The sequence below is a fragment of the Tiliqua scincoides genome, chromosome 7, assembly GCF_035046505.1.
Source record: "Tiliqua scincoides isolate rTilSci1 chromosome 7, rTilSci1.hap2, whole genome shotgun sequence".
Classification (NCBI taxonomy): domain Eukaryota; kingdom Metazoa; phylum Chordata; class Lepidosauria; order Squamata; family Scincidae; genus Tiliqua; species Tiliqua scincoides.
In genome coordinates this window covers 75,532,778-75,558,893 of record NC_089827.1, presented here as the reverse complement: position 1 = coordinate 75,558,893, position 26,116 = coordinate 75,532,778, and the positions used below count along the sequence as shown (strand labels likewise).

Below are 26,116 nucleotides of genomic sequence, written 5' to 3'. Positions count from 1 at the left end.
CAACTATAAGTTGCTCACACCATCAGAAGCAACAGAAAGACCTTCTGGTCTTGGCCATTGACCAGAGAGCTAAGGGCTGCTATGTTGCATATGGGCTTTGTGTGCATTTTGAATTATTAGTGCAATTCATTGTAAGCCATTTTGAGGGTGGTTTGTCAAAAGGTGGGGTATAAATCCTTTAAGTTGTTAAACATACTAAACTTTCTCTTACCAAATTCTGATTAACTAAACATTCTAAGACTAGCTTTATTTTACTATGTCATTAAAATATTTTTTTTATAAAGACCAAAAAATTAAAACAGCAGCACAAAGATTTTTAATGATAATTAGTTTCTTTGTATAGGCAGTTCAGAATAATGCCAATTGCACTTATGATTTTGGAATATGTCAAACATTATTCACAAGGAATGGTGTTGCTTTGTTGAATTGCTATATGAAATATAAAAAATCATAAGTATTCTTATTCTTATTAATACCCCAGTAATTTCACTCACCTTGTTCTATATTTTGGGTTTCAAGCCTGCTGAAGTAGGCTTATGTATGTGTGTCATCTGCTGGATGGACAACTGCATGCTCAGATTTCCTCGCTGATCCATTTTTTAAAAGGTTATGATTCTACTGCTCAGCTGTTTGATAGGGTATTGGGGAACTGCATTCAATCTCTTCATTCCCTACCAAATTGCAGACTGGCAGGATGTTTTTGAAAGGGCTTTGCATATTTAGTCCTGGTTGCTCTGTGCTGCTTCAGATTGGTTCAACTGTCTAGTATTATGGAAAAAATTATTCCACTTTAAGGAACGTCTTGACGCTGAAAATTGTGAACAGTTTGGGTTTCTTTTGGTTGAAGCAAACTCTTATTTCCATATGTGCCTCCTCAACCAAGGTGTGGTTTTGCTTTTTATGTCACCACCATTGTTTCAGGGCCTTAGCTTCATGGAATGCTTAGCTCAGTGGTTTTGATTGAAGGATTATCCAGGTATCTTAGAAATGTAGGCAATTGATTGACTTTTCATAGGTAACTGTTTATTAAAAGGGCAAAGTACTGTGGCAGATTATCAGAAACATGGGCAACATTTCAGTTACTTAAGAGCACACATCACACATAGCTAGGCACTTAACCTCAGCAGACTTGGGGCAGAAGAAAAGGCCAACATTGTTAGGTGTCAGAATCAAGTGTTGGTGTTTGGAAAACTATTCACTGAGATTCTTTCAGGTCTGATCTACATAATTAATCTAATATTTAAATTAAATACCTTCAAAGATGGATCTGTGTGTTCTACAGTATTTTAAACATATAGATAGCTTAGGGATATACATCTTTATGTACACATCCTGCTTATCTGACACTTATTAGTTTGCTAACCCCTCAAATATTTTGGGTTTTTTCATATAAAGATTTTTTTCTTAAACTCTCTTTCACGATGTGTTCTCAGACAAACTCCAGGTTAGTTGATTGTGCACTACTTTATAATTTGAAACAAATTGCTCCCACAACTTTATCTTTGCTACTGTTGCACAGCCACATAGCAATATGTGTGACTAAGCTTGGTGAGGAAAATCTCTCCTTTTGAATCCTGAAACTTAGTCAGGTAATTTTTTTTCCCCTTGCCACTTAGTAATACATTTTTGTTTCATTGTTATTTTGCTTGTGGGAATGCACTTGGAAGCAAAGAAGCGACGAAGGGAGCACCTAAGCAAGTCTTGCTTGTGTGAAAACTTGGTTTTCCAAGTGTTCGTAAGCAGGTTAACCTGCCTGTTACAAATATGTTAGTAGATTTTGGTACAAGTCCTGGTGATATTATGTACTAGAAAAGCTGCACTTGCGGACAGTTACTGTTGATAGCAAGGACAAAGGTGTGGTCTTTATTACTGCATGGTGTTTTGTTTGGAGGAGGGATTTCCAAACATTCACCTAGTGCTGTGATATGAGAAAACACCCCATGCGGCAAGGAAGACCTATAGCTTAGTGAATTGCAGAAAATCAGATCTAAATACCCCCCCCCCCCATTTTTAACAAAGCAATCCTAAAAGATTATAGGAAGATAGGATTAATTTTCACTGAAGGAAGAAAGCTCTTTGATCTCTGAGGCTGACATTGGGAAGATAAAAATAATTTAACTTAATGAAGATTCTTCAAAGAGAGAAAGAGAACTCTTGCAAAATAGATTTAAAAAAAAAAACCAAATTAAATGTAAGAACATAAGAACATAAGAACAGCCCCACTGGATCAGGCCATAGGCCCATCTAGTCCAGCTTCCTGTATCTCACAGCGGCCCACCAAATGCCCCAGGGAGCACACCAGATAACAAGAGACCTCATCCTGGTGCCCTCCCAAACCTCCAAAGTGAATTATATACTTTGTCTTCCCTCCCAACCTCCAAAGTGAATTATATACTTTGGACAGAATAGGGGAACACCAGAGTCACACAGGAGATACTGTAGGTTGTCTTTGTTTCTGTAGTAGATGTAGATGTGGCATCATCTGGGCTCAGTTCCTTATGTTTACTGTAAGTGAGAAGTAACTAGAAGTAAACTAAAGGAGTTCCTTTGGAACTGAGTGTAGAAGCGATGTGACTGTTAAATAGAGATTTTAACTAGAAAAGTGATAAATTGGAAATCAATACAGATTTTTTAAGCTTTGTGTATGAGAGTTTCCCATAAGACATAAATTAGCACCCATATTAGTTTTGATTAGTGAGATGCATCAGGTAAAAATGATACCTGAAGGACCAATTTCAGGTATTTAGTTCAAATGTTTGTATTGTTCACATACATCTTTCAGGCAGAATGAAAAAGGTAGATAGCAGTGGCTGCCATTTAAAACAGGTTTATGTCAGTTAGCAAGTATTGTGAGGAAATTTATCAAAGGACTTTTTGCTAGCAATCAGCAAAATACATAAAACATGTTGGCAGGTAGCTCAATCCTAACCTGCACCGGTGCGGCAGGGCAAGCATGGCCTCTGCTGTATCCGATGCCGATGATGAGGAGGCTGGAGGATCTCCTCAGGGTAAGGCAGTATTTTTCGCTTTACTGCAAGTAACGCTTCATCCTGCCCAAAGGGGCAACTCGGATCTGCACCAGCTAAATCACTGGCACAGATCTGGGCAGCCCCATGTAACGCTATCAGACCTGAAACGGAGTTACAATACGGCAGAGGCCTGCTCTGCTGATCTCGTCCTTGTTCAGATCTGTCCCACCTCCCTTCCAGAAAACCTCTCTCTCCCAGCTCCTGTGCCACTTGGCACTTTACCTTCACTGGTGACCAGGGGCGTCCGGATACCGCACCAGTGAGATGGCTCGGGCCTTCCCACTGGTGCTGCTTACTCTAATCACGAACGTGTGATATGGCAGGATTACTACACTCTAAGCCAGCTCAGCACCACTGCTCTGGTGGAAGACTTCATTAGGATTGTACTGTGAGTACACTAATGGGTTGCAGACTATTTTACTGACCCTAGATATCAAATTACATTGTTTCTGCAATCTACATTGGTACAATACAAACTTCTTTTAGGATCACAACCCAACTAGATCTGCTGTATTACCACTATTGACTTTTTTTTTTTGCTGGTCACATGTAACTCTAGTTATGTTATTCAGATGCTTACAGAAATGTTTCCCAATCCATACCAGAATTCATTCTGCTAGTAACTGAAAATTTACACACACATCCACCTACCTGCTGCTTGACTTCCCATAGTGCTTCTTATAGGAAGGGCAGGTAGAGCAATATGAAAGCTCTTTACAGCACAAACCTTATCTCCTCAGAAGTAAGTCTCATTGTGAAAGCCTCCCAGGAAAGTATGTATAGGATTGCAGCTTCCGTTTATTAACAAAGTAGAGTAAAAGTTACTTGTATATCTATAGCATCTATATCTATAGCATTATATCTATATCTATAGCATTTCCCCAAATGCAGTCATATACCATGGTTGCATCAAGTCTAACACATTAAAAATAAAATATTGAAATGAATGGGGACCCATCTGAAATGGGCTCATGACCCACCTAGTAGGTCTCGACTCACAGTTTGAGAAACACTGTTATTGGTCACTGTTTTCTTTGCACTCTAAGGGGTGTGTGGCAGCCTGATAGTACTCTGTTATTTCTTTCCTCCTTCCACCCAGTGTCTCTCTTTAAACACATTATTATTATTATTATTATTATTATTATTATTATTATTATTATTATTATTATTATTATTATTATTATTATTATTATTATTAACAACAGTATTTATATACCGCTTTTCAACTAAAAGTTCACAAAGCGGTTTACAGAGAAAAATCAAATAACTAAATGGCTCCCTGTCCCTAAAGGGCTCACAATCTAAAAATATGCAAATGAATACCAGCAGACAGCCACTAGAACAGACAGTTCATTTAAAATACAAGACTTCTGTAGATTTGTTCACCAGTGTCTTGTGATTTAAAAATGTCATCAGCTGAACTGCATGTCTTGGTTACACTTGGGATTCGACTATTTCTGTTTTAGGAGGGACAACTATGAGGAGAGGTATTATTGTTTTATTATCTGGAATGTAGTAACTTGTTACTCAAGGTTACGTCACATCTGTTTAAAATGGGTGGTATAGTAGAGAAATTCATTAAATTAGGACTAGTGATTAAGTAGGCTTCTAGCAGAAACATAGGTTTTTATCCTAAGGAGCAGATGTGCAAGCTGTGTCTCCCCTCCCCCATCCCTAAGGCAGGTCTCTGGGCTCCCTGAAAAATTGTTCCTTGAGGGCCCAGGGGGTTATGTTTCACATATTTGCATAGGATGTGGCATTTGGAGGGGCGTGGAGCTGCTGCTGGAGAGAAAAATGACTGAAAATGGTGCAGGTGAAGCTACTGTGAACTGAGCTTGATGTTTCAAAATAGCACCTCACAAGAAGGCTCAGTTTGGTCTGGTGCCATAACAGATAAGGAGCTTTAACTCTCTGTGCCCACATTTTTGCAGAAGGGGCAAGGTTGTGGTTAAATCCTAAAATCACAGAGTGTTGTAAATGGGGGAAGATTCAACCTGGCAAGGAACATTCTCTCCTACTTTTATCACACGCAAGACTGTTGTTGCCTTGGTTGACTCTGCTCTTCTTCATCCTTTGCAAGGAGCAGCTTCGATCAAGGATTTCTCCTCTCATCATCAATTTGCTCAGCCAAAGTAAAAGAGGAGATAATCCCCTTAGCCTGTTAAATACTGCATTTCATTTTGTAGGTGATAATTACATTCTTAGGGGATTTGTGCAGTGGGATGTGCCAGTAGTGAAGTGAGAGCACTAGTTAAATGTAATGGGAGGTGCTTCTTTGACCAAATGAGTTTATATGCAGTAGTTTTTACTGAACCAAATTTCATTAATAATTGAATGCAACCAAAGCTGGTCCAACATGGGCATCACCTACTTTCCTTACTGTAGGAGGGGGGTCAATTTGCACTGCAACCATATCTCAAACAGATAGACCCACTTGTGGATGTTGTGTTAATGCCATGGCTAAGCTCAGATTTGAATTTATCAGTCAACTTCCATTGCCCATCAGCGACATAACAGCTGTCCACCTCACTGGGTGACTGTGATAATATATAGATAGTAAAGCACATTGTACTTGTTTATATATAGTTTTGTGTAAAAATGGCTGTTGTCAACAATTCAAGCAATGCCACCAGAGTTGTATAACTTGTGTAGAATTTTGTTTTATAAAAGCTACGCATGGTGTTGAGTTCAACCATTCCCTCATGTGGGGGAATAAGAAGTAACTGCGTCAGTAAACTGAGGAGAAATTGATTTCTTTTACAAATAAGCATACAGAGAATAATGTCTTATTCTTTTGATCTAGGTGACAAACAGCATGTTTGGTGCTTCAAGAAAGAAGTTTGTAGAGGGGGTCGACAGCGACTACCATGATGAAAACATGTACTACAGCCAGTCTTCGATGTTCTCGCATCGATCAGAAAAAGATGTAAGCTTTGTGAATGTTAATTTTTTTGTGTGTGTTTTTAACTGGTTAAAAATGTATAATTTAGGTGCATGGAACTAAAGCTGTATCCTGTAATCAAGACTGTCTCACATATTTGTTACCTGTTCAAAGGGCTATGGCATACAATGATAAAACACGATGTTCTCGAATTATCCTACAATGTAGGACCTACATGATGCTCAGGCATATACCTAAAAGCTTAATAAATAGGAAAGTACAAGTTCTTGCAGATGAGCAATCATAAGCTAGGACTGAACAATATTTCATGTTCCTAGAAACCAGCAGTGACATGTTCAGTACCCAGTACTGGATTTTAGGTCGGTGCCTTGAACAAGAAAAGGAACATACCGTGGGCTCGCAATACCAGTGGTTTTGGAACCTGTGGATTTAATCTGGGTTCTGAACCCATGGATTTGGGCCCACCTGGATCCTCCGAACTCAACTGGAGCTGTGCTCTGGTTGGGTCTGGAGGTTTTGGGGGTGCTTAAATCAGCTGATTTGATCACTCACAGATTTTGGTATCTATGGGGATTCCGGGAATGCAACCTCTGTGAATAATGAGGGGCCCCCTGTATTACATATTTATAAGATCCAGTGGCAGATAGATAGGTACACAGGTAGTCTAGTCCTTGAGAACTTGCTTTGCATTTTTGCTATGTGACTGTGGCAGAAGGTTCTATGGCAATATGTTACACTGTCCTAAAATTCACTCTGGGTTCCTGTTCTCCAAATATCTAGGACACAGACAGCCAACCCGTGGCATGCATACCATTTAGTGGCATGTGGAAGTGTGTAGAGTGGGACATGTGTAGCATGGCATGTGGGCTCTACGTGCTGGAGCGCTTAGACCCCTGGTTCTACTTACACTGGTTTCCTGGACTCACTCGGGGCAGAGGCAGGAAAATCCAGGGTGTCCATTGGCTTCCTTGAATTGTAGGGGTGGGATGTAGCTGTTAGTAGGGCCATTCTGGCTGCCCAGCATCAGACCACACCTTTGCTGCAAGCTGGGAGGACAGGAGCAACTTTCCTAGAACTAGAAAACATGTAGAGTGTGAATGTGTATTTTAAGAGGAAAGTAGAATGTACCAGGGCTCATTGAGCACTTCTTGCACAGGACAAAAAAGTGAGAAGCTTCTGCTGTCCCCAGCATGTGTTGTCTCTAAACACTGTCTCTAAAAATGGAGGCCCCATGTTAGTCATAGCTAGAAACCACTGATAGATCTGTTCTCCATGACTATGACAAAGCATTTATATACACTTATTCAGAATTTAATGGTTCTCGTGCTTATTATATTCCCATGATTCCTGTATGCACACTTTGATTGAAGAATTGCACTAAAATGCAAAAGAGAGGTCCTTTGTGAAGGGGCCTCTTAGTGTTCCTTTTGGGATGGAAGGTAGTTAACGTCTAAGCATTAGGCAAGGGAGTTCCTTCCCCCTGGAATGGTTAGGAACTTTGATGTGTTATGCCTCCCCTTGGGGTACAGGTCGGGGTCAGAAGGAAGGTAGAGGGTGAGTAAGATTTCCCCTTTTTCGAAGTGGATCTGGGAAATGGCAAATTTACATCCCCCAGCTGAAATGTCTGAGATTATAGCAGCCGTGGAGCCATATCTGTGAGTTACTCCCTTTTTGGTCTTGTGAGCAGAGGGAAATGGAGACAGGTGTGCCTCTTATCTAATGAAAGCATGGAGTAGTGAAGGCCAGGTGTCCTGAAGTGTCAACTGGATGGATTCCAGAGTATCCATCCTGGGGTTGCCTACATACCTGGAAGACATGTAGAGGGCATGAGTTAATAGATGAGTTAGAAGGCGAGTTAATAGAATTAGAGATTTATTTTAAGTGGGTCAGCAAACTATAAATTGAACGCTTGAGTCCAACTTGCCGCAACTGGCCACAACTGCAGGTGGACTCTGCCTTGACTGACCAATGACATCCTTTCACATTGGTGTCTTAGAACAGACCAAGAAGTATGTTAGCTTAACAAGTTAGACTTTGTTATTAACTTGTTGCCTTAAAAATGGCATACTCTTTACTCATTTTTTGAGTAAAAAAACTCCTTGGGGGAATCCTGTCCTTAAAGTCAGGACAACTTCAAGCAACAAAACTTCCTTTTAATGGTCTGTCCTGTGTGTGTACTTGTATGGTTCTTGGAAAAATACATACACACCTAAATCCATCTTTAGTTGCTTGTCTGAGTTACTGTACTAGAACACCAAAAAGGCTGCTTTTCCTTCTGCCCCTTCAGGAGGGGAGCCTGGTGGTTGGGGGAAGAAATATTGGTGGTGGCAGGCCGTCTACTAGGTGGAAGGTGCCTCTAGAAGCCCATTGCCCCATGGGGTTAATTGAGGTAGGGGACTGTTCTCCCCTTCACCAACTGTGGAAGCTCTGGAATTCCTTGGAGGTGTGCTGCTGGAGGAGGGCACACTTAGCTGGGCAATGCATGGGAACTGGCTTGGGAGTGTATGCAGCTAAGCAGTCACCGTGGTTGGAAGGAGGAGGTGGTTTTGCTGAGGGACTGATGGTGATCACTGGAGAATCACCTTGTTGCCCAGATCTTCCCTCCTCCACCGTTGCAGATCCCAAAAATATTTCTGCATTCAGAGATTCTGGTAGATGGAAGTGCTGATCATGTTTCGGGAAGCTTTCATTGATACAGAACTGTATGGTTGGATCTGCTTTGCAAAGAAGTCCACTAAAATTGCTTTTTTACACAGTGTAAGGTGTGTTTCAGTGTTGCCCAGCATACACACCTGTGTTTAGCACTTGTTGCACATCAGTTGCCTGAAATGGAGAAATATCTTTCGTTCTGAATTACAAAAATCTCCGTGCCTGGTTATTTGAAGGTGACTAGGCTACTAGTGACTGAGTGAATTGTTATTTACAACCTGACCTGTACCATTTCAAAAAGAAATCCCTCCACATAGAAAACTAGCATGTCAGGAAGAGGGCTTAATCAGAATATCCTAGCATCTAGTTTTCCATGTGGATTTTAAAAAAAATAGGAAGAAGGACTCAGTCATGTGTGCTTCCACCTGCAGTCTGAAGTGGAACATCCCAGCTTCATGAGAATTAAAGCCAATTATACTTGGCGATTCCAATAATCCTTGTGTGTGACAGGAGTATGCTTCTATTGTAGTTGCTAATGGTAACACTGTTAATGAGAAATGTGTGCATGAAACACATGTTGATAGTGTGTTACAGTGTTGTGTTTTCTGTCTTCATGAGTTTTGAATTATCACCTTGGACTTCAAGAAATTATGACAAATAATCCTGAGTGTTAATAAATCCACACATTACCTGTGCATTCTGAATGTCTTATTAAAAGTTGCTTCCCTTGACTATAAAGCTTAGGTCAGTTTATTAAGAGTTTAATGGGTTAAATATTTGTTTTGGTACTATTATTTGTTTAGCAACTAACTATGTTCAGGAGTCCAGTTGTCCCATCCATGTTTCCAAGTGCACCTGCACATTGGGACTTATTCAATTTCCTGTTCCTACTGCAGCTCCTTATGGTGTAGTGAAACTTCTCCTGAGTATCACCTGGCTTTTGTAGAGCTGGGGGTTAGAAACTCCTATCCACAGGAAAAGCTCTGCCTGTAGCTCTTTGGATCCTTTCTACTGTTTTAATACCACACCAAGAACATTCTGAAAATTGATTTACTTAAATGGAGAAGTCCCTTTTGCAGGGGCCATTACCTATGGAGGCAGGAAGGACAGTGGCAAGAAATAGAGCATTAACAGTACATTCACATAAGGTACCAACCTTATGGGAAACTCCCCCCACCCCATTTACAAACTGCTCCCTCCTTAGAGGCTTTCCAGTGAAGCCTAAAGATATTTCTTTTTAGATTAACCTTCTGAGTTCTTGGGGTTTTTTTATATAAAGACTGGGCATCTGGGTTTTTTTTATTTCCATACTGATTAGATTTTACAAGCTTTGCCCTTTCCTAAGAGATTACTCTTCTGGTTTTGTGCTTGTGATTTTAAAGTTGTTTTAATGTATATATGTAAACTATTGTTTTAAATGTGGTTTTATGTTCTTATAGGCTACCTCAGAATGCTAAATGCAAGGGAGGGCACCAGGATGCAGGTCTCTTGTTGTCTTGTGTGCTCCCTGAAGCATCTAATGGGCTACTGGGATAAAGGAAGCTGGACTAAATGGGCCTTTGGCCTGATCCAGCAGGGCTCTTCTTATGTTTTGTCAAGCCACTCTGAGTGACTTTTGCTGAGAAAAGTGGGATACAAATTGGGTAAATAAATTTACAAGTACTCAGTTTCTGAACTTATAGCAATATATTGCTAATATTGCTGCAAAGCTCCTGCAAGTTGATGAATGGAATTTAGAACTGTCTTTTATTACTCTACTTTCAGAGTTAAATGTTGCAATGCTTTATGATCCTGTCATTGTTTGACTTCTTAAATCTTTAAATACAGATGCTGGCATCACCATCAACATCAGGTCAGCTGTCTCAATTTGGGGCAAGTTTATACGGGCAACAAAGTAAGAATTTTATTTGTTATAGTGTCCCCTTTCTGTGTGTGTATGTGTTGAGTGATTTTGAAACAATGCTGGTTTGCCATGGATTTCCTCTCTCTGTGATTTCAGCCTTATCCTTTTTGGATAACTTTATCGTTTTGGAAACAGGGTATAGGTTTCTTTTCTGGGCTGTGTTTAAAAGTGACTTATTTCAGGTGAGAAGATGAAAGTTTTGCATCCTAGAAAATGAGGCTTTTGCAGGATAGCACCACACACAGCACAGAGTTTCTTAACATCCTGCTGTCGCTAATGATGAGTAATAGTTCTAGACCAGGTGGTCGGCAAATTGCCCAGTACACAGGATTATACTGAACATGTTCTGTCATCAAACATACAAAATGATGTATTGGTGGAGTTATCCTGTAGGAAAATAATTTTATTGGGGGGGAATTCCTTGTAGAAGAAACATTAGGTTCGCTGTTATAGTATTTACTTCATATCTGATTATTGTAGTCTGAATCTTATCTGTGAAATATTAAGGCAAACCCAACTTCGAATCTAAAGCAATGACTTGAAAAGGGTTAGGACTATGCCCTTATGGGTAAACCAATAAATTATTTAGGGGGGGAGACCAAAGAAAAGATACATTGTTCTCCATTATCAGTTGGACTCCAATTATTGATTTTTTTTATAAGACTGTATGACTACTTTCATGTGTGCAATCTTATTTTATGCTGTTATAATTAATACCTGCATTCCTTAAACTCCTTTTGTTGCAGCTGCAAATAATCATGTATTACTTGATATTGAACAATATTAATAAGAGAAAGAAAATGTATTAGGTTATAAGAGAAGTACATGGAGCTTCAAACAGAATGCACGGTGTCCACATATTTTCTACCCTTTTGTTAGGTTTTTTTCTGTTTTCTATCTGACATGACCCACTGTTCATCTTTTGCACAGGACTGTAACAATCCTTTAAGTAGCAGTGAAATGTCTTTTTTCCTAAAATAGGGGTTTGGGAATGGGTTGGCTTGGGATGGATGGTCTTTAGAAAGGCAGGAAAAGATAACTGCTATCCACAGCATATATTCTTTTTGATATACAGCATAGCTTATATTTTTCTTCATTTATCTTACAGTAATTGTAAATAACGTAAACAAAATTGCTCTCATGATCACTATTTAATTTTTGCAGTCCCCACCCACACTAGGATATCTTGAGATTCTACACCACCCCAAAACACTGCTCATGTTGGTAGCCAGAATAATTTTTTTCCCTTTCTCTCCTTCCCCATGTTCATCAGCATGGTGGTATTTGTAGTTTAAAGATAACACCTTTTCTTCCTTCAAAGCTGTGATGTGCAAGGAGGAGTGGAAGGCAGTAGAAAGCTTGGCAAAGCCATCCAGGTGAAAAACATAGTGTTTACATATGATGTGGTAGCTACTAGAGCTTCCCACAACAAATGATAATGGTATAAGCAGCATGTGACCTTCCTAACCTGTGGGGTGGAGGCTGGAGACCCAGACACACAAGGGTGAATTGGTTCTTGTAGACAGTGATATGGGCTGTGCTCCTTGCTCATCTAGGGAGATAGCAGTATGTGTACCTTTTGAGCTCTTTGCTGGAGCTTCCTACGGCAAAACAAAAGGCACCTACGCACTGCTTTTTAATTGACTTTTTATTGCACCAATTAATCAGTACTTTCAGGACTAATATATGTGCTGCGGAATGTCTAAATTAATGGCTGTAACATGGTTTATTGGCTATACTGCATGTTTGATAGGGTGGGGGAGGGACTGATGTTTCTATTTCCCATATTCCTTAAGGTAATAAGATAAGCCTCAATGGAAAGTACAGTATTGCATAAATTAAGACAACTCTTCGCTTAAGTATAACAATTCTGGGCTTTTAATGTTCTATTTTAACTTAACAATTTTGAGGACATGCTCTTTTATCCTAGAGTATGTTTACATGTGAGTCAGAAATCTGTCTTTGGAAACAATGCTTCACAGGTCTAGCACAAAGTTCTCTGACCTGTTGCGAAACAGCCCAGCCATTTATAGCAAGTTGACTACAAATTGGCTATATGGGTAATATGCTATGAACTTCCCTGGTTTTTCACACAGACACAGACACAGACACACACACAGACACACACACAGACACAGACACACACACACACACACACACACACACACACACACACTTTTCAGACAAAAATTTTTTAAAATAAACTAATCCTAAAATGCTGATTTAGATTATTGAAACAGAATATTAGGACTCTTTTTTATTAATGGAGGTAAGATAAACTTTTGTTTTCCTGCCATGTTGAAATTAAGATCATTTTTTAATGTACTGTATAACAAATGCATATTTTAGCATGTAGAAGAAAAAGCACACAAATGATTTTCTTGCTTCCTTAAAAATAAGCTATCCAATCAAGAAGAAATTACTAAAACCCAGGTTCCCCCCAAAGTCTTCATTTTGACTCCCCAGCCCCAAGTATTGTGAATTTCATCTATTTTAATCATGGTTGCTTTGTACTGAAGGTATCGTCTTTTTCTGGTTTTATGAAAGCTTAGTTCTGAAGCCATGCCTTTTTAAAAGTGAAGTTTTGACATAGGCCTCATGAAAAGTACACTAAGAATCTTACGTATGTAGTTAGGTTTCAGGTGTCTGTACGTAAGTTGAAATGTACATAGCTTAAGACATCTGGCACTTGTCAACTCAATGCTGTTTCACATGCACAAAATCATCACTAAAGAACTACTGGGCATCTGTGAAAGTACTGACACAGCTGTCCATAACTTGAGGAGCCAGTGTGTATTCTTTTGTTTCTGGACAGAACACTTTCAGTTATGTGTAGCCAGAGTCTATGCCTGTTTACTGAAAAGGATGTTCCAATTAGTTTAGTGACTCTTACTCTCAAAAGTGTATTAGGATTGCAGCCCTGGTGTTTTCTCAAACATCAGTATGATAAATTTATACGTACTAAAAACAAAGACATGGTACACCTTTCAAAATATAATGCCACTTTCTCTTGAATAAATAATTTCAGTTGTTTAAGTTGTTGGAAGGTTGATCATTGATTAGGATGGTTCTGGGGTCTTTCAATTTTCAAAATCTGTGTTAGCGTGGATTCTGCCAGAACCTCTGGATTATATCCCCCTTCCTCTAATGGAGGAAATTGAGAACAACCCCTCCTAATTTTTATTAAAGTTACTTGATCTTGTCAAAAAAGAAATAGATTTTTAACATGTATAGTGTTATTTTGATACCTCATAATCTCCCAAATGAATACATAGATCTCCCAAATGAAAAGTTCTTTCTCTGAAATCTTTAATAAAATCGTTGGGAAGCTTGGAACCGTTGAATTGATTTCTAATTTCATACACTGTTTGTGTTTTTAGTGAATACCAGTTTGGGTTTTCAAATCACAAAACCATAGTTTGTTCCTGAATTTTGTACATTCCTCTCCTCTAAATTTTTTCATAGGTGCACTAGGCCTTCCAATGAGGGGAATGAGCAACAACACCCCTCAGTTAAATCGCAGCTTATCGCAAGGCACTCAGTTACCAAGCCACGTAACACCAACAACAGGGGTACCAACAATGTCACTTCACACGCCTCCATCTCCAAGCAGGTATGTATTTCTTCAAGTCCTCTTTCAAGTATGCTGCATATTTTTTACTTTAAACTATTCATATTCCAGCTACTTAAAAAAGAGCGGGGGGGGGGAGTTCTAACATGTGTTTGAGGATACTGGTGAAAAGCTTGTAATGCAGCATTGATTGCTGCCTATGTTAAAATATTACCTTCTTGTGTGTAACAAAGTTAAAATAGTGTATGTTACACAGCACACACAATCAAGTAGCCCAGTGTTATTCAAACTGTGCGGCGTAGCTCTTTAGGGAGGCACCAGGAACTCAAAGGGGAGGCGCGGGATGTCCTCTCTCAGCGATACAGTCACACCCCTGGGCAGAATACAAGCCTGTCCTCTGCCCGTCATCTGCGCTTTTTTTTAAAGCAGAAGAAATGGGGGGTTGCTCAGCTTCGAGAGTGGCTGCTGCTGCCCCGCCCTCTTCCGAGCATGCTCGGCTTGCAGTCCTTAACCCTCGCTGATCCTTGTCTGGTTGGTTCCTAGTTCCCAGCCTGGGATCGCTTCTCAGCAAAGTGAAATCTCTTTTCAACCCCCTCCCTCTTCCACTCCCCCCTTTCGATCTCCAAACTTCCAAACTTTCCCACTTTCCTCCCCCTCCCCAAATAAAACGCTTCCTATTTTACCGGTCATCAGGACTGTTAAAGTTGCTTCCATGCAGTTGGCAAAGGGGGGGGGGGAGAGAGAGAGAGACAAGCACACACTTCACTTTGCCAGGAGCAGAAAAAGGGTACTGTTTTTAAAGTGATGTATTAGTCTTGTTGTTTGACTGAAGAGGAAAGGTTGTATTTTTAAAGTGATGAATCTTGCTATTTGAAGGGAATACTTATCAGCCATTGATGAAGTGATTGCCAGCCCAATCCTATCCATACTTTCCTGGGATTAAGCTCCATTGACTCTAATGGGACTTACTTCTGAGTAGACATGCATAGGCTTGAGCTGTGCACCTCCTAGTATAGGAGACAAATCAGCTTCCTAACCAAACCCTTATCAGCTCTGATATATTTTCATGGTCTATTTTTGTTTTCCCCACCAGCTGCTGGAAAAATTTAATTTCATTAAATTAATAAAGGGTTCAATCCTATCCAAGGAGAATGGGAGAAATGACTACAGGTGCAGCCTTTTTATCCACGAATTTTTTATCTGCGGATTTGTCTCAACACGAATGGGGTAGGGTACTGAATGTCACACACACCTTTGCCTCCTTTGCCCTGCACTGGCGTCTCCATTTCCAGGCAGCCCAAAACATTGCAAAAAGGCTCCGCCTCCCCAGGCAGGGAATAGAAGAGGTTCCCCTTGCAAAGGAACAATAACATTCCTGGAGTCCCTGAGCCAGCCGAGCCTGGAGGAAAAGGGTGGGCAAGAACCTCTGTAGCCAGAACACGTGCAGTGAGGTGGAGGTGGAGGTCTCTCTCTCTCTCTCTCTCTCTCTCTCTCTCTCACACACACACACACGAGATTTACAGCCCAATCCTCTCCACACTTTCCTGGGAGTAAGCCCCATTGACTGGAATGGGGCTTACTTCCGAGTAGAAACACATAGGGCTGGACTCTTAAAAGATCAGCATCCCACCTGTGAAAGAAGCCGGCTCTTGGGAAGCCTTGGAGAGGCAGGTGAAGGTGAGCAGAGAGCCGGACTACAAGTCCCAGAATGCTCCGGGGCAGAGGAGTTTCCATGATGGTGGTTGGGAGGGTTGCAGGAAGAGGAGCAGCGAAGAGGAGGAGGAGAAGAACCTGCAGCGCTGTTGGGAGGCCGCCTGGGACACAGAGGCTTCCCAAGCAAGCTCACCATTCCAACTGTGAAAGAAGCAGGACAGCTGGCAACAGGAGGGCTGAGTACGGAGGGGAGGGAATTGAAAACAGCTGCCTTAGTTTCCTTCCAACCGGAAGTGTCAGGCTGCAACCTGTTTGCTCTATGGACTCTAACTGTATGGACTCAGCACAACGCATTTTTTGTTAATCGCGCCGAGTCACGGAACGGAACTAACGTGGATAAATAGGCTCCACCTGTAGTTGGATTGGGGTCCGCGGGGGTGTGTGTGTGTAATGTTGGTCAGACTGGTTGTTCACAAAGTTCATTTGGTAAAACAATTCTATTGGTATGCTTACAAAGTTTAAAAAAATGAGTCCTCCTGGACCAGACAAAATCTACCTACTCCAGCATCCTGTCTCCAACAGTGATCAGCAGCTGATCATTTATAAAGCATGTATATTGCTGTGTATTAATAATATATTTTTAAGATCTGCATTTAATTAATGATATAATTAATATTAATATAGTTAAAATATATTTAATTAATATTATAATACATATAATATTATAATATTATATTTAATATAGTTAATATTTCTGGCCACTTCCTGTTTAATGATGTCACTTTCAGCCCTCAGGAACATAATGGGGAGTCATGGCCAGCAGCCAAGGGGGTCAAGGGAGCCACTGGCCGGAAAGGTTTGAGTACCACTGGAGTAGCCCCTTGTGGAACTAGTTTCCCTTACTCGGGGGAAGGGGACGAAAGTCCCCTTCTCCTGAGGAGATGGCAGTGACTGCCTGGGGCATACGGGATGCTGCGGTAGCCATTTTGGTGTCGCGGCAGCCCTGCACTTCAGGCAGCTCTGGTTTGGGATGTCAGTTAGGATTGGACTGTAAGTAATAACAACCATAAACAGAATTACATTTTGCTGAATGTGTCATTATATAATATTATGTACACACTGTATGGATTGTCTTTTGCAGGGGTATATTGCCTATGAATCCTAGGAACATGATGAATCACTCCCAAGTTGGTCAGGGCATTGGAATTCCTAGTAGGACAAACAGCATGAGTAGTTCAGGATTAGGCAGCCCCAACCGAAGCTCACCCAGCATAATCTGTATGCCAAAGCAGCAACCTTCTCGACAACCTTTTACTGTGAACAGGTAAGGTGGATTCAGTATTGCTAGGTATCTGATACCATTGGCTAAACAGCATGTATTGGCATATGCATACTGTAGGCTAAAACTTGAGGTCAGTAATACTTTATGGGAGAAATACATGAATTTGCAAGAACAATGGGAACTTTTTGGAATAGTCCTACAAACTTGGACATCTTGAATTTTTCACTTAATGCACTGACTCCTGAATATAACCCTCGCGTAAGACAAGGCGACTGTATCCAAAGCTGCCTTTTGGAAAATTTGCATTGAGAATTGGGAGTTCTCATAGCCAGGTTTCATCTGAAAGGAAGGCCCATATATGTATTCAGTGTTGCTTCTGAGTACTCCTCTATCACTTTCCCCAGCTCAAACTTTTTTTGTCAGAATTAGAAGGGGCAGGTTTTAGATAAATACATTCTGATCTTCAAACTTCCTTGAATATGGATATGTTCTTTTCCTTGAGTTGGGCCAATCATATTCAGTCTTTGTGCATGAACAGAGAGCTGCACTTTTGGGGATCAGGAATAATTGAAACCATTTTATATCATTATAGGATAGCCAAGTTAGATCTGCAAATAAGGATGCAAGTATGTGATAGATATGTTTGCAGTAAGCAAGCTCTGAATCTGAGGAAACTTCAGTACTTACGTAAAGGTGCTGCCCAAATCTTGAGGAATTAGCTGCTAGAATCCACCTCTCCTTTTTGCTCAGGTCCTAGGCTTAGACATTGAGAAACCTTTTCACTAGCTGAACAGTTTTGTTTGTGCAAGAGATTCATTATTTGTATGACTTTGTCTTGGGAAAATGAGTGTTTCTCTACCTAGAATGTATTTAGATAAAAACCATTGTTACGCTGAAGCCCAGTTTAGCCACCAGTCGTTTACTGACAGTGACCAATACTGAATACTTCAGAAATTCAGCTCAAGAAATTGAGATGTTAGAATGTGACCTGGTTAACTCCAGTAGTTCAACTCTGTTCACGTATAGAATCCTGGTTTGTGAATCTGAATATCAAAATTATGACAGAGAACAAGTCAGTGACTTTATTATAGCTGTCATCTCCCCCCCTCCCCCAACACCCTATATGGGTAAACGGAATGGGTATTTTTTTCACAGAGTGCCCGTAGTGTAAATGAAGAAGTGACTAAATGGAAAAATAAACAGTGAGGGGAGAAACAGGAAGAGAAACAGTGTAGAACATGTCTCAAGCCTGAAACAACTAAGATACTTTCTTTTTTATCACATACTGTTTGTGTTTAGTATTATACGTGCGATCTCTGCTTCCTCAGGAGGTGATTGGCTTCCTGTGGTGCTTGACAGCTTGCTTGGGTGACTAAGCTTTGCATAGATTTTGCTTATCCTTAGAGTTGCACTTCACACCTAGTTCTGCTCAGAAGCTGTCATTTTATCAGCAGTGCCTGCCTCATAGTTTTCACAACAGGATCTGTTCCAGACAAAACAGCCTTGAAGTGCATTCCTTGCTTAAATGTGTAAAACGCTTTGCTGTGTCCGGTTCAGTTTTCAGTTCTTAGCATTTTTTAGTGCAAAGTTTTATATATATTTTTTTATCGTGTACATTTTAAAGGTAAATTCTTATCTTTAAATCCCTGTGCAAGACTTTCATCTTGTTTTACCCTCCTCATCCAAACCAATTTATAAAAATATTGAACATTACAGGGCCCAAGGCAGCTCTGTTCAGCACTTTAATAGCATTAATTGGGAACAGGTCTAGCTTTGGACCCCGTAATGGTAGTACCATGTAGTCCAGTGGTGTCGAGCATAAGGCTCTTAGAAGCTATTTACCTGACCCACGTGATCTCCCAGCCAGCTTTTCCGGGATTGACATCAGGCTGATCGGTCTGTAGTTTCCAGATCTTCTTTTCCCCCTTTTTTAAAGACAGGGATGAAGTTTGCTTGTCTTCAGTCGCCTCCGGTAGTTTTCAAAGATTATGGACAATGGCTCTAAGATCATATCTGCCAGCTCCTTCACTATCCTGTAGTTTGTCAGGTTCTGGAGACTTAAATTAAGCTAAAGTGACTAGGTGTTCCCTTACCATCTCTTTATCTTTCTTAAGTCATGATGTCCCCAGTTCTTTCACGTTGGACCACCTCTTGTTGGAGAAAACAGTTGCAAAATAAGAATTTAGCAACTCTGTCTTCTCTCTGTCATCTGTTACCATGTCCTCATCTTCTTTATGCAACCACCCTACTGCTTCCTTGACCTTTGTCTTCTTTCAGACATGCACACAACCCCACCCCTTTTTGTTGTGTTTGGCATTCCTCACTAGCCCCACCTTACTCTGTGCTTTAACCTTACTGACATCCCTGCAGGTAAGGGTTATAATTGTGTGCTCTTCCTTTGTTAACTGTCCCTCCTTCCACTCCTTGTACATGTTCCTCTTGCTTCTCAACTTTTCAAAACTCCTTATGCAGCCAGACTTGTTTCCTTAGATGTCTCCCAACCTTTCTTTTCCTGGGAACTGTTTGATTTGTACCTTCAGTATCTTGCTTCCCATTCCTCTTGGACCATTTTCTCCTCTACAATACTTAATTGTTCAATTTAAGATACAATTTAATTGTAGATGCAACTTAATTGTTCTCTGAGCCCATTAGAATCAGCTTTCCTATAATCCACAGTCTGTATCTGACTATTCTTGGCTTCCCTTTCTCTCGATACCAAGAATTCCAAGATGACATGGTCTCTTTCATCCAGCCGCTTCTGGATTAAATCCAGACCAGTCCTTCTCTGGATTAAAACCAGGATAGCAGACCCCTTGTTTCTTCCTTCACCTCTGAATGATGATGTTATCTGCAAGGCAAGTTAGGACTATTAGACCTTTTTTGACTTCCAGGAGACCTCCTTAGCCATTAGACTTCCAGCAGATGTGAGAACAGTTGAAGTCTCCTTTACCACTGTGGCTTGCCTTTTGGAGAGCTTGGTAATCTGTTTTCAGATTGTAAAGATCTTGTGTAAAACTGTAGATTGTAAAGATTGTGTAAGATCTTCTGCAACTTCTGCTTGACCAGATGGTCTGTAATAGATGGTATTGCTCTTATTTCTCTTTCCACCGGGATTGTACCAGGTAGATACTTTACCAGAACTCCTTGCTCAACTTCCTGGATTTCTGTACAGGACTATACATTCTTTATACACATTGCACCTCCCACTCCCTTTCTGTTGAATCTATTCCTTTTGAACAAGCTGCACCCTTCCAATTCCATCTGCTACTAATAGATCTCATCCCACAAAATTTCTCTGATCTTATTAGCCGTAGAATTTCAAGTTTGTCTTATTTGTTTCCCATGCTCTGTACATGAGCATAGACATCAGAGACCACACGCAATGCCTCCTACTAGCTTCCCTGGTGCAACGTCTTATACTAGGTTTCCAGTTTTGTATGTGCGTGTGTTGATTGTTACCTTCTGAACCTCTAAACTCTAACAGGATACAGGTCTCTTGTTGTCTTGTGTGCCGAAGCATTTGGTGGGCCAGTGTGAGATATAGGAAGCTGGACTAGATGGGCCCTTAGTCTGATCCAGCGGAGCTCTTCTTATGTTCTTAAACTCCACATAGAGTTAGTTAGCATGGCATTTATTTTAGTTAATGCATTCATCTTCAGTCATAGGAGCAATGCATACTGAGATTGAACTCTGGAATTTTATTTCAGCTCATTGGCTTTGTCATCCAGCTAGGCTGTACTTGGACTATTGTGTTATGTTTGCAGGGATTCAGTCTACTTTTTGGTATATAAAAGGCAAAATAATTATAGGGTGCTTGTTACATACTTTTCTTCCCCCATATGTTAAGATAAGATGATTTAAATACGTTTTATTTAAAGTTCCTTTTACCCCCTTTTTGTTTGTCAGTATGTCTGGATTTGGAATGAACAGGAATCAGGCGTTTGGAATGAATAACTCTTTATCAAGCAACATTTTTAACGGAACAGGTAAGCCTACTTTAAACCTGCATACTTTGTAAACATGATTGGAAGCATGTTTGTGTATATTATTGTCTCTTTCTAACTATAAGGGTTGCAGAGGAATTTATGCTGTTTTTCCATTTATTAAACTATGAATGATTTAAGTTTCAGATATTTCTTGGATCCTAGTTGAAACAAATCTGTCTGTATTCCCACTGGTAAACTGCTCATGTGAATTTACCTACCATAGATACTCACGTATAGTACGTGAAATTTTTGCCAAGTAATCAAGCTCCAGTTCTCACTTCGCCTTATCTCTGGGTCAATCAAAGGGCAAAGCCTTTCAACTCTGAAAAGTTTTGTTTTTCAAGGGCAGACAGACAAGCGCCAAGTTTCTCAAGCAGCAGGCAGGCACAGCTCCTTAGAAGCAATTTGTTAACCTTTTATTCTCCTTCCTTGCTTGCAAAGCAGGTCTGTTTTTTGAAACACCAGGATGGGAATCCTCCTTTCCATCTGAAGCAGGCTACAATTCAATGCACCCATTGAATAACAAGAATAACACCCATGGAAAGAATAACACCCATGGAAAGCAGTGGGTCTACTTTTGAGTAAAAAGGGCTGCAAATATATGTAGTTGCATCTCTCTGCTGTGAATTGAATTGCACACTCCCAGTTATGTGTTATATGCTGTTTGTAGAGCTTCTGGCTTAACACACCAGACACCTTAAAGGTGGATTTGATTCATGGTTCAACCTTTTTCACTTGCATATCCCTTGGCAGCCCATTTCCATAAACTGTACCCTTCCTATTAGCAAAATGTTTGTAATTAGTAAGACAAGCCCTCATCTCCTCCATATGAAAGCCCAGACTTCGCGTATTCATCACATATTTTCTCTTTTTATCTGTTTGAAGAACAGAAGACTCTGCCTTTGCACTGTTTTGCACCAGAAGTGTGCTGAGAAATTCTGGGTGATTGATCACTTTCCATATTATGTTTCAGCGTTTTTACTGTGCTGGTTTTCAATCACTGGTTCATACATAAATTGATGACCAAAAACTAGCTATTGGTGGGGCTTTCACAGCCAACTAGCTACCTCCCTTCCAGGCCGTGCATTCTGGAGCACAGCCTGCCCTTTTCTGCCGTTATTCCATTCTTTTTCAAGTACCCTAAAGGTCCTGTGGAGTGTCCCTGGGAGTAGATGAATACCAGCTTGGGAACCACTGGTATGTTGTTTACAGTGCACTTACTCTGATAGTGTTTACAAAAAGGTGGTGAAGACCAGAATTTAAAAAAGAATAAAAATGTATCTTATGATCTTTTACTGTGTTTTTAATAAATTAGAGACTACGGTTCTTAGGTAACAATTAGTGGTAGGTTATTTTTCAGGATCTGGCCTCGGGTTAAAGCAGACAAAACTATTGTCAGACACCCCCCTAAGTTTAACCCCTGACTTATCCGAGGGTAATAGAAAATTCCATGATTGTTGACTCAAAACTTGCCCCCGACTTATCTGTGGGGTCGACTTATCGGCGGGTGCCTGCGGTATATGAGGTATGTCTATAAAATAACGAGACTGTGATTCCACCTAGTAAACAAAGCAGTCATAACTGGTTATAACTGCATACGTAGTAACCTTGAACATGTCTGAACCTGCATGACAAGCAGCAACACTCTATGACGTTCAGTTGATTGTGAGTAGCCATTTAGTTTGGTTGTGTTTTCTGTAGAGTGCCGAAAAAATACTAAGTTTAAAAGTTGAACGTGTCAATTTGAAATTTTTAGTAAAATTGCACAAAACACCAACAGAATTGGACGCAGTTCCAAACCTGTTTCATAAAGTAATCACTTGTGATGAGACCTGGATCTTCCAGTACGATCCTGAAACCAAAAGACAGTCAATGCACTGGAAAACACCGTCATCACCAAGAATGAAAAAAGCTCATCAAATCAAGTCAAAATTCGAAGCAATGCTCATTGTTTTTTTCAATATCAAGGGTGTAATTTTGGAAGAATGGGTTCCAGAAGGCACAACAGTTAACCAGCATTATTATAAGGAAGTTTTGAAAAAGCTGAAAGAGTCAGAAAGAAACGGCCGCAACTGTGGAAAAATGGTTTCGTTCTTCACCAGGACAATGCGCCTGCTCACACAGCACTTTCTGTGAAGCAGTTTTTGACCGACAGTCACATTACTACACTTGAACATCCTCCATATTTGCCCGATTTAGCACCTTGCGACTTTTATCTTTTCCCAAAAGTTAAATCAGTGCTTAAAGGGACACATTTTGAGTCAGTTGATGCTGTAAAGAAAAAAATGGCAGATATGTTGAAACAACTGACAGAAATCAATTTGCTCCATGCCTTCAAAAACTCCATTCCATGCCAGTGGAAAACAAGATTACAGCGATGTATTAGTGCAAATGGGGAGTATATTGAAGGGGACAAACATTAAATTTGTAATACCAATAAATAAAGGTGAGTTATTTAATCAGTCTGGTTATTTAATAGACATACCTCGTATGTTGTCGCTGATGCCATGCCTTCAGCTCATAAAATCTCTTGTCAGCTAGCTAAAGCCACAACAGGTTTTTAGTCCGGCATCTTTTTGTTTTAGATCTGCTATTTTAAAGTGTGATGCCGTATTCAGGAACTAACATATTGTTTTCACTAGTTTAGGGTGTCAAACATAAGACCCTAGAGGCAGATATGTCCCCCAGAAGCAATTTGTGCAGTCCCTGTGATAATTGGCCTCTCCCAGCACCACCATTAGCTGCTGAACTGCAAAATGATGCATCTGCAAAAGCCGCACTGCTGAAAGGGTGACTCTGGGACAGCCCAATTATCATGTGGGCCACATTTTTCAACAGCCCTACTTCTGCTGATGTGTCACTGCTGAAAAGACAGCCAGCGTGATGTGCCATCCTTGTGTGATGGGCTCTCAGTGCCATCCTTTCAGCTTCTGCTGAGATGCTAGGAAGGAGAGATAGAAGGAGGCCTCAGAAGGCAAGGAATGATACAGAGGATGAGGCAGACCAAGAGAGGTGAGAGAGGAGAAGCTGCCAAAGCACTAGGAGAGCCCAGTTATCATACAGGCCACCCATTCAGCAGCTCTGCTTATGCCATCACTTTGCAGAGCATCTTATCTGCTGAGCTGAGACAGAAGTAGTGCTGCTGAAAGGGCAGCTCACAGGTTATTAGGCTCTCCCAAATCTTGAAAATATGATCACGGTTTGCATATTTTCTCCTCTGTCTTTTGCAGACAATGGGTTCCTAAATGAAAAAAGTGCTTATTTTTGGTCATCACCTGCTAAAATGATGTCCGTTCATGCTTAATGACTTCACTTTTGGCCCTCAGCAAGCACCATGAATGCTGTTCAGCCCAGTGCATGTGATGAGTTTGACACCCCTGCACTAGATGGTTAAATCTCCCCCTTTTTTTTTAGTACGAGTCCCTCTCTAACATAATAACAATAACAATAACAATAATAATAACAGGTATTTATATACCGCCTTTCTTGGTCTTTATTCAAGACTTTATTCAAGGCGGTTTACATAGGCAGGCTTTATTTAAATCCCTTATTAAATAGGGATTTTTACAATTTGAAAGAAGGTTCTTTCTTTCTTTCAAGAACCACTGCATTCAGGTGTTTCATTCCGATCTGGCTTCACATTCTGGCCTCCATCCTCCCACGCTCAGAGCAGATGGAATAGCTTGGCTTCAGCTTGTCAGCTGCTTCAAGGTCGCACGGTGCCAGTGGCCTCGATCTGGCGACCTTGTGGATGTTATCTTCAGGCAGACGGAGGCTCTACCCTCTAGACCAGACCTCCTGCCCATTTGGAGATCTTTATTTTTCCTGTGGTGGTGGTAGAAGGCAGCAATATAAATATTGTGTATTGTATCTTGCGCTCACCCCCTTTTAATGATACAGTGTTTATTTCTCTCTCATTGTGGGGGGGAAGGACACCATCTTTGAGGAGAGTGGTAAATAAGAATGTATTTATTTTTAGATGGCAGTGAAAATGTGACAGGACTGGACCTTTCAGATTTTCCAGCATTAGCAGACAGAAATAGAAGGGAAGGAAGCGGGAACCCAACTCCATTAATAAACCCTCTAGCTGGAAGAGCACCCTATGGTAAGTCTTCTACATAAACCTGGAATCTCTGTAGGGCAGTTTCCTTTTTCATCAGCACAAGATGCTGCAACCATCATAAATGGGTTTTGTTAAACCTCCAACTTGACATTATTCAGCTTTGTTTTTGAAGCAAAAGAGAAAAAGAATTCCTATAGGATTCCTACAGGAGTAAAGTTAAATGTAACCTGTTGGTTTTTAAGGTTTGTTGTTTCCAGCAACCCCAATTCTTTTGCTTTAAGTGCAACTGTTTTTTGTGCTCTTTCTACTTGTTTTTTATGTTAAATAGTTGGTTTGAACTTTGGAAAATACTTTCTGTTTAAATTTACTTTGACTGATTCTAGGACCTACATAGTAAATAGGACTTTGCCACAAGGTCTCTAACATTGATGAAACCAACTAAAAGCTTAAGGAGCAAAAGATTGTAAAATATGTGGCAAGTGAAAAGTGCCATATGAATTATTAGATGTAGTATTCCTAGGCAGAAAAAATTGTGCACTTGAGGACACTCGAGGAATTTTTTTTACGTTCTCATTTCTGAATAGTTAAGGGGGAAAACTGCTGGCTCATTTGTGCGTTTCAAACCTGCTAGAAAGTGTACTATAGTTCTTTGTCGTTCACTTTTTCATTTCCACATCTTCTGTCAAAGCTGAGTTATGTGCAGCTATGGGCACAATCCTAACCAACTTTCCAGCACCGAGGTAAGGGCAGTGTAGCTCCGAGGTAAGGGAACAAACATTCCCTTACCTTTAGGAGGCCTTGTGACTGCCATCCAAATGCAGGATGCAGCACACGCCCCATTGGCACAGCTGTATCAGAGTTGGAAAGTTGGTTAGGATTTGGGCCTATGTGTATTTATTTTTATATACGAGCAAAGTAGCTGGCTCTGAGTTTCTTCTTACATTAAAGAATATTGTTCTCCAGTTCTAGAATTCCGTATTCCAGTCTTGAATGGATTAGCCTGTGGAATCAAAGCATTGGGGCTAAAGAGTACCTACAGATTTGCTCATTCAGTGTTTGCAATGTTCTTTTCTCATTC

At 40.5% G+C, this 26,116-nt stretch overlaps 1 protein-coding gene across 2 annotated transcripts in view; it reads left to right on the top strand.

The window, feature by feature from the left end:
- The window catches only part of CNOT2 (CCR4-NOT transcription complex subunit 2), a 64,752-nt gene that overhangs the window by 26,731 nt on the left and 11,905 nt on the right, over positions 1-26,116 (top strand). For both annotated transcript variants that reach the window (XM_066633272.1, XM_066633271.1), the window contains 6 exons: positions 5,833-5,955; positions 10,408-10,474; positions 13,949-14,096; positions 16,849-17,031; positions 20,896-20,975; positions 24,955-25,080. In XM_066633272.1, coding sequence (XP_066489369.1) covers positions 5,845-5,955; positions 10,408-10,474; positions 13,949-14,096; positions 16,849-17,031; positions 20,896-20,975; positions 24,955-25,080 — 715 coding nt within the window. In that variant the 5' untranslated portion in view covers positions 5,833-5,844. The remainder of the gene's footprint in view (positions 1-5,832; positions 5,956-10,407; positions 10,475-13,948; positions 14,097-16,848; positions 17,032-20,895; positions 20,976-24,954; positions 25,081-26,116) is intronic.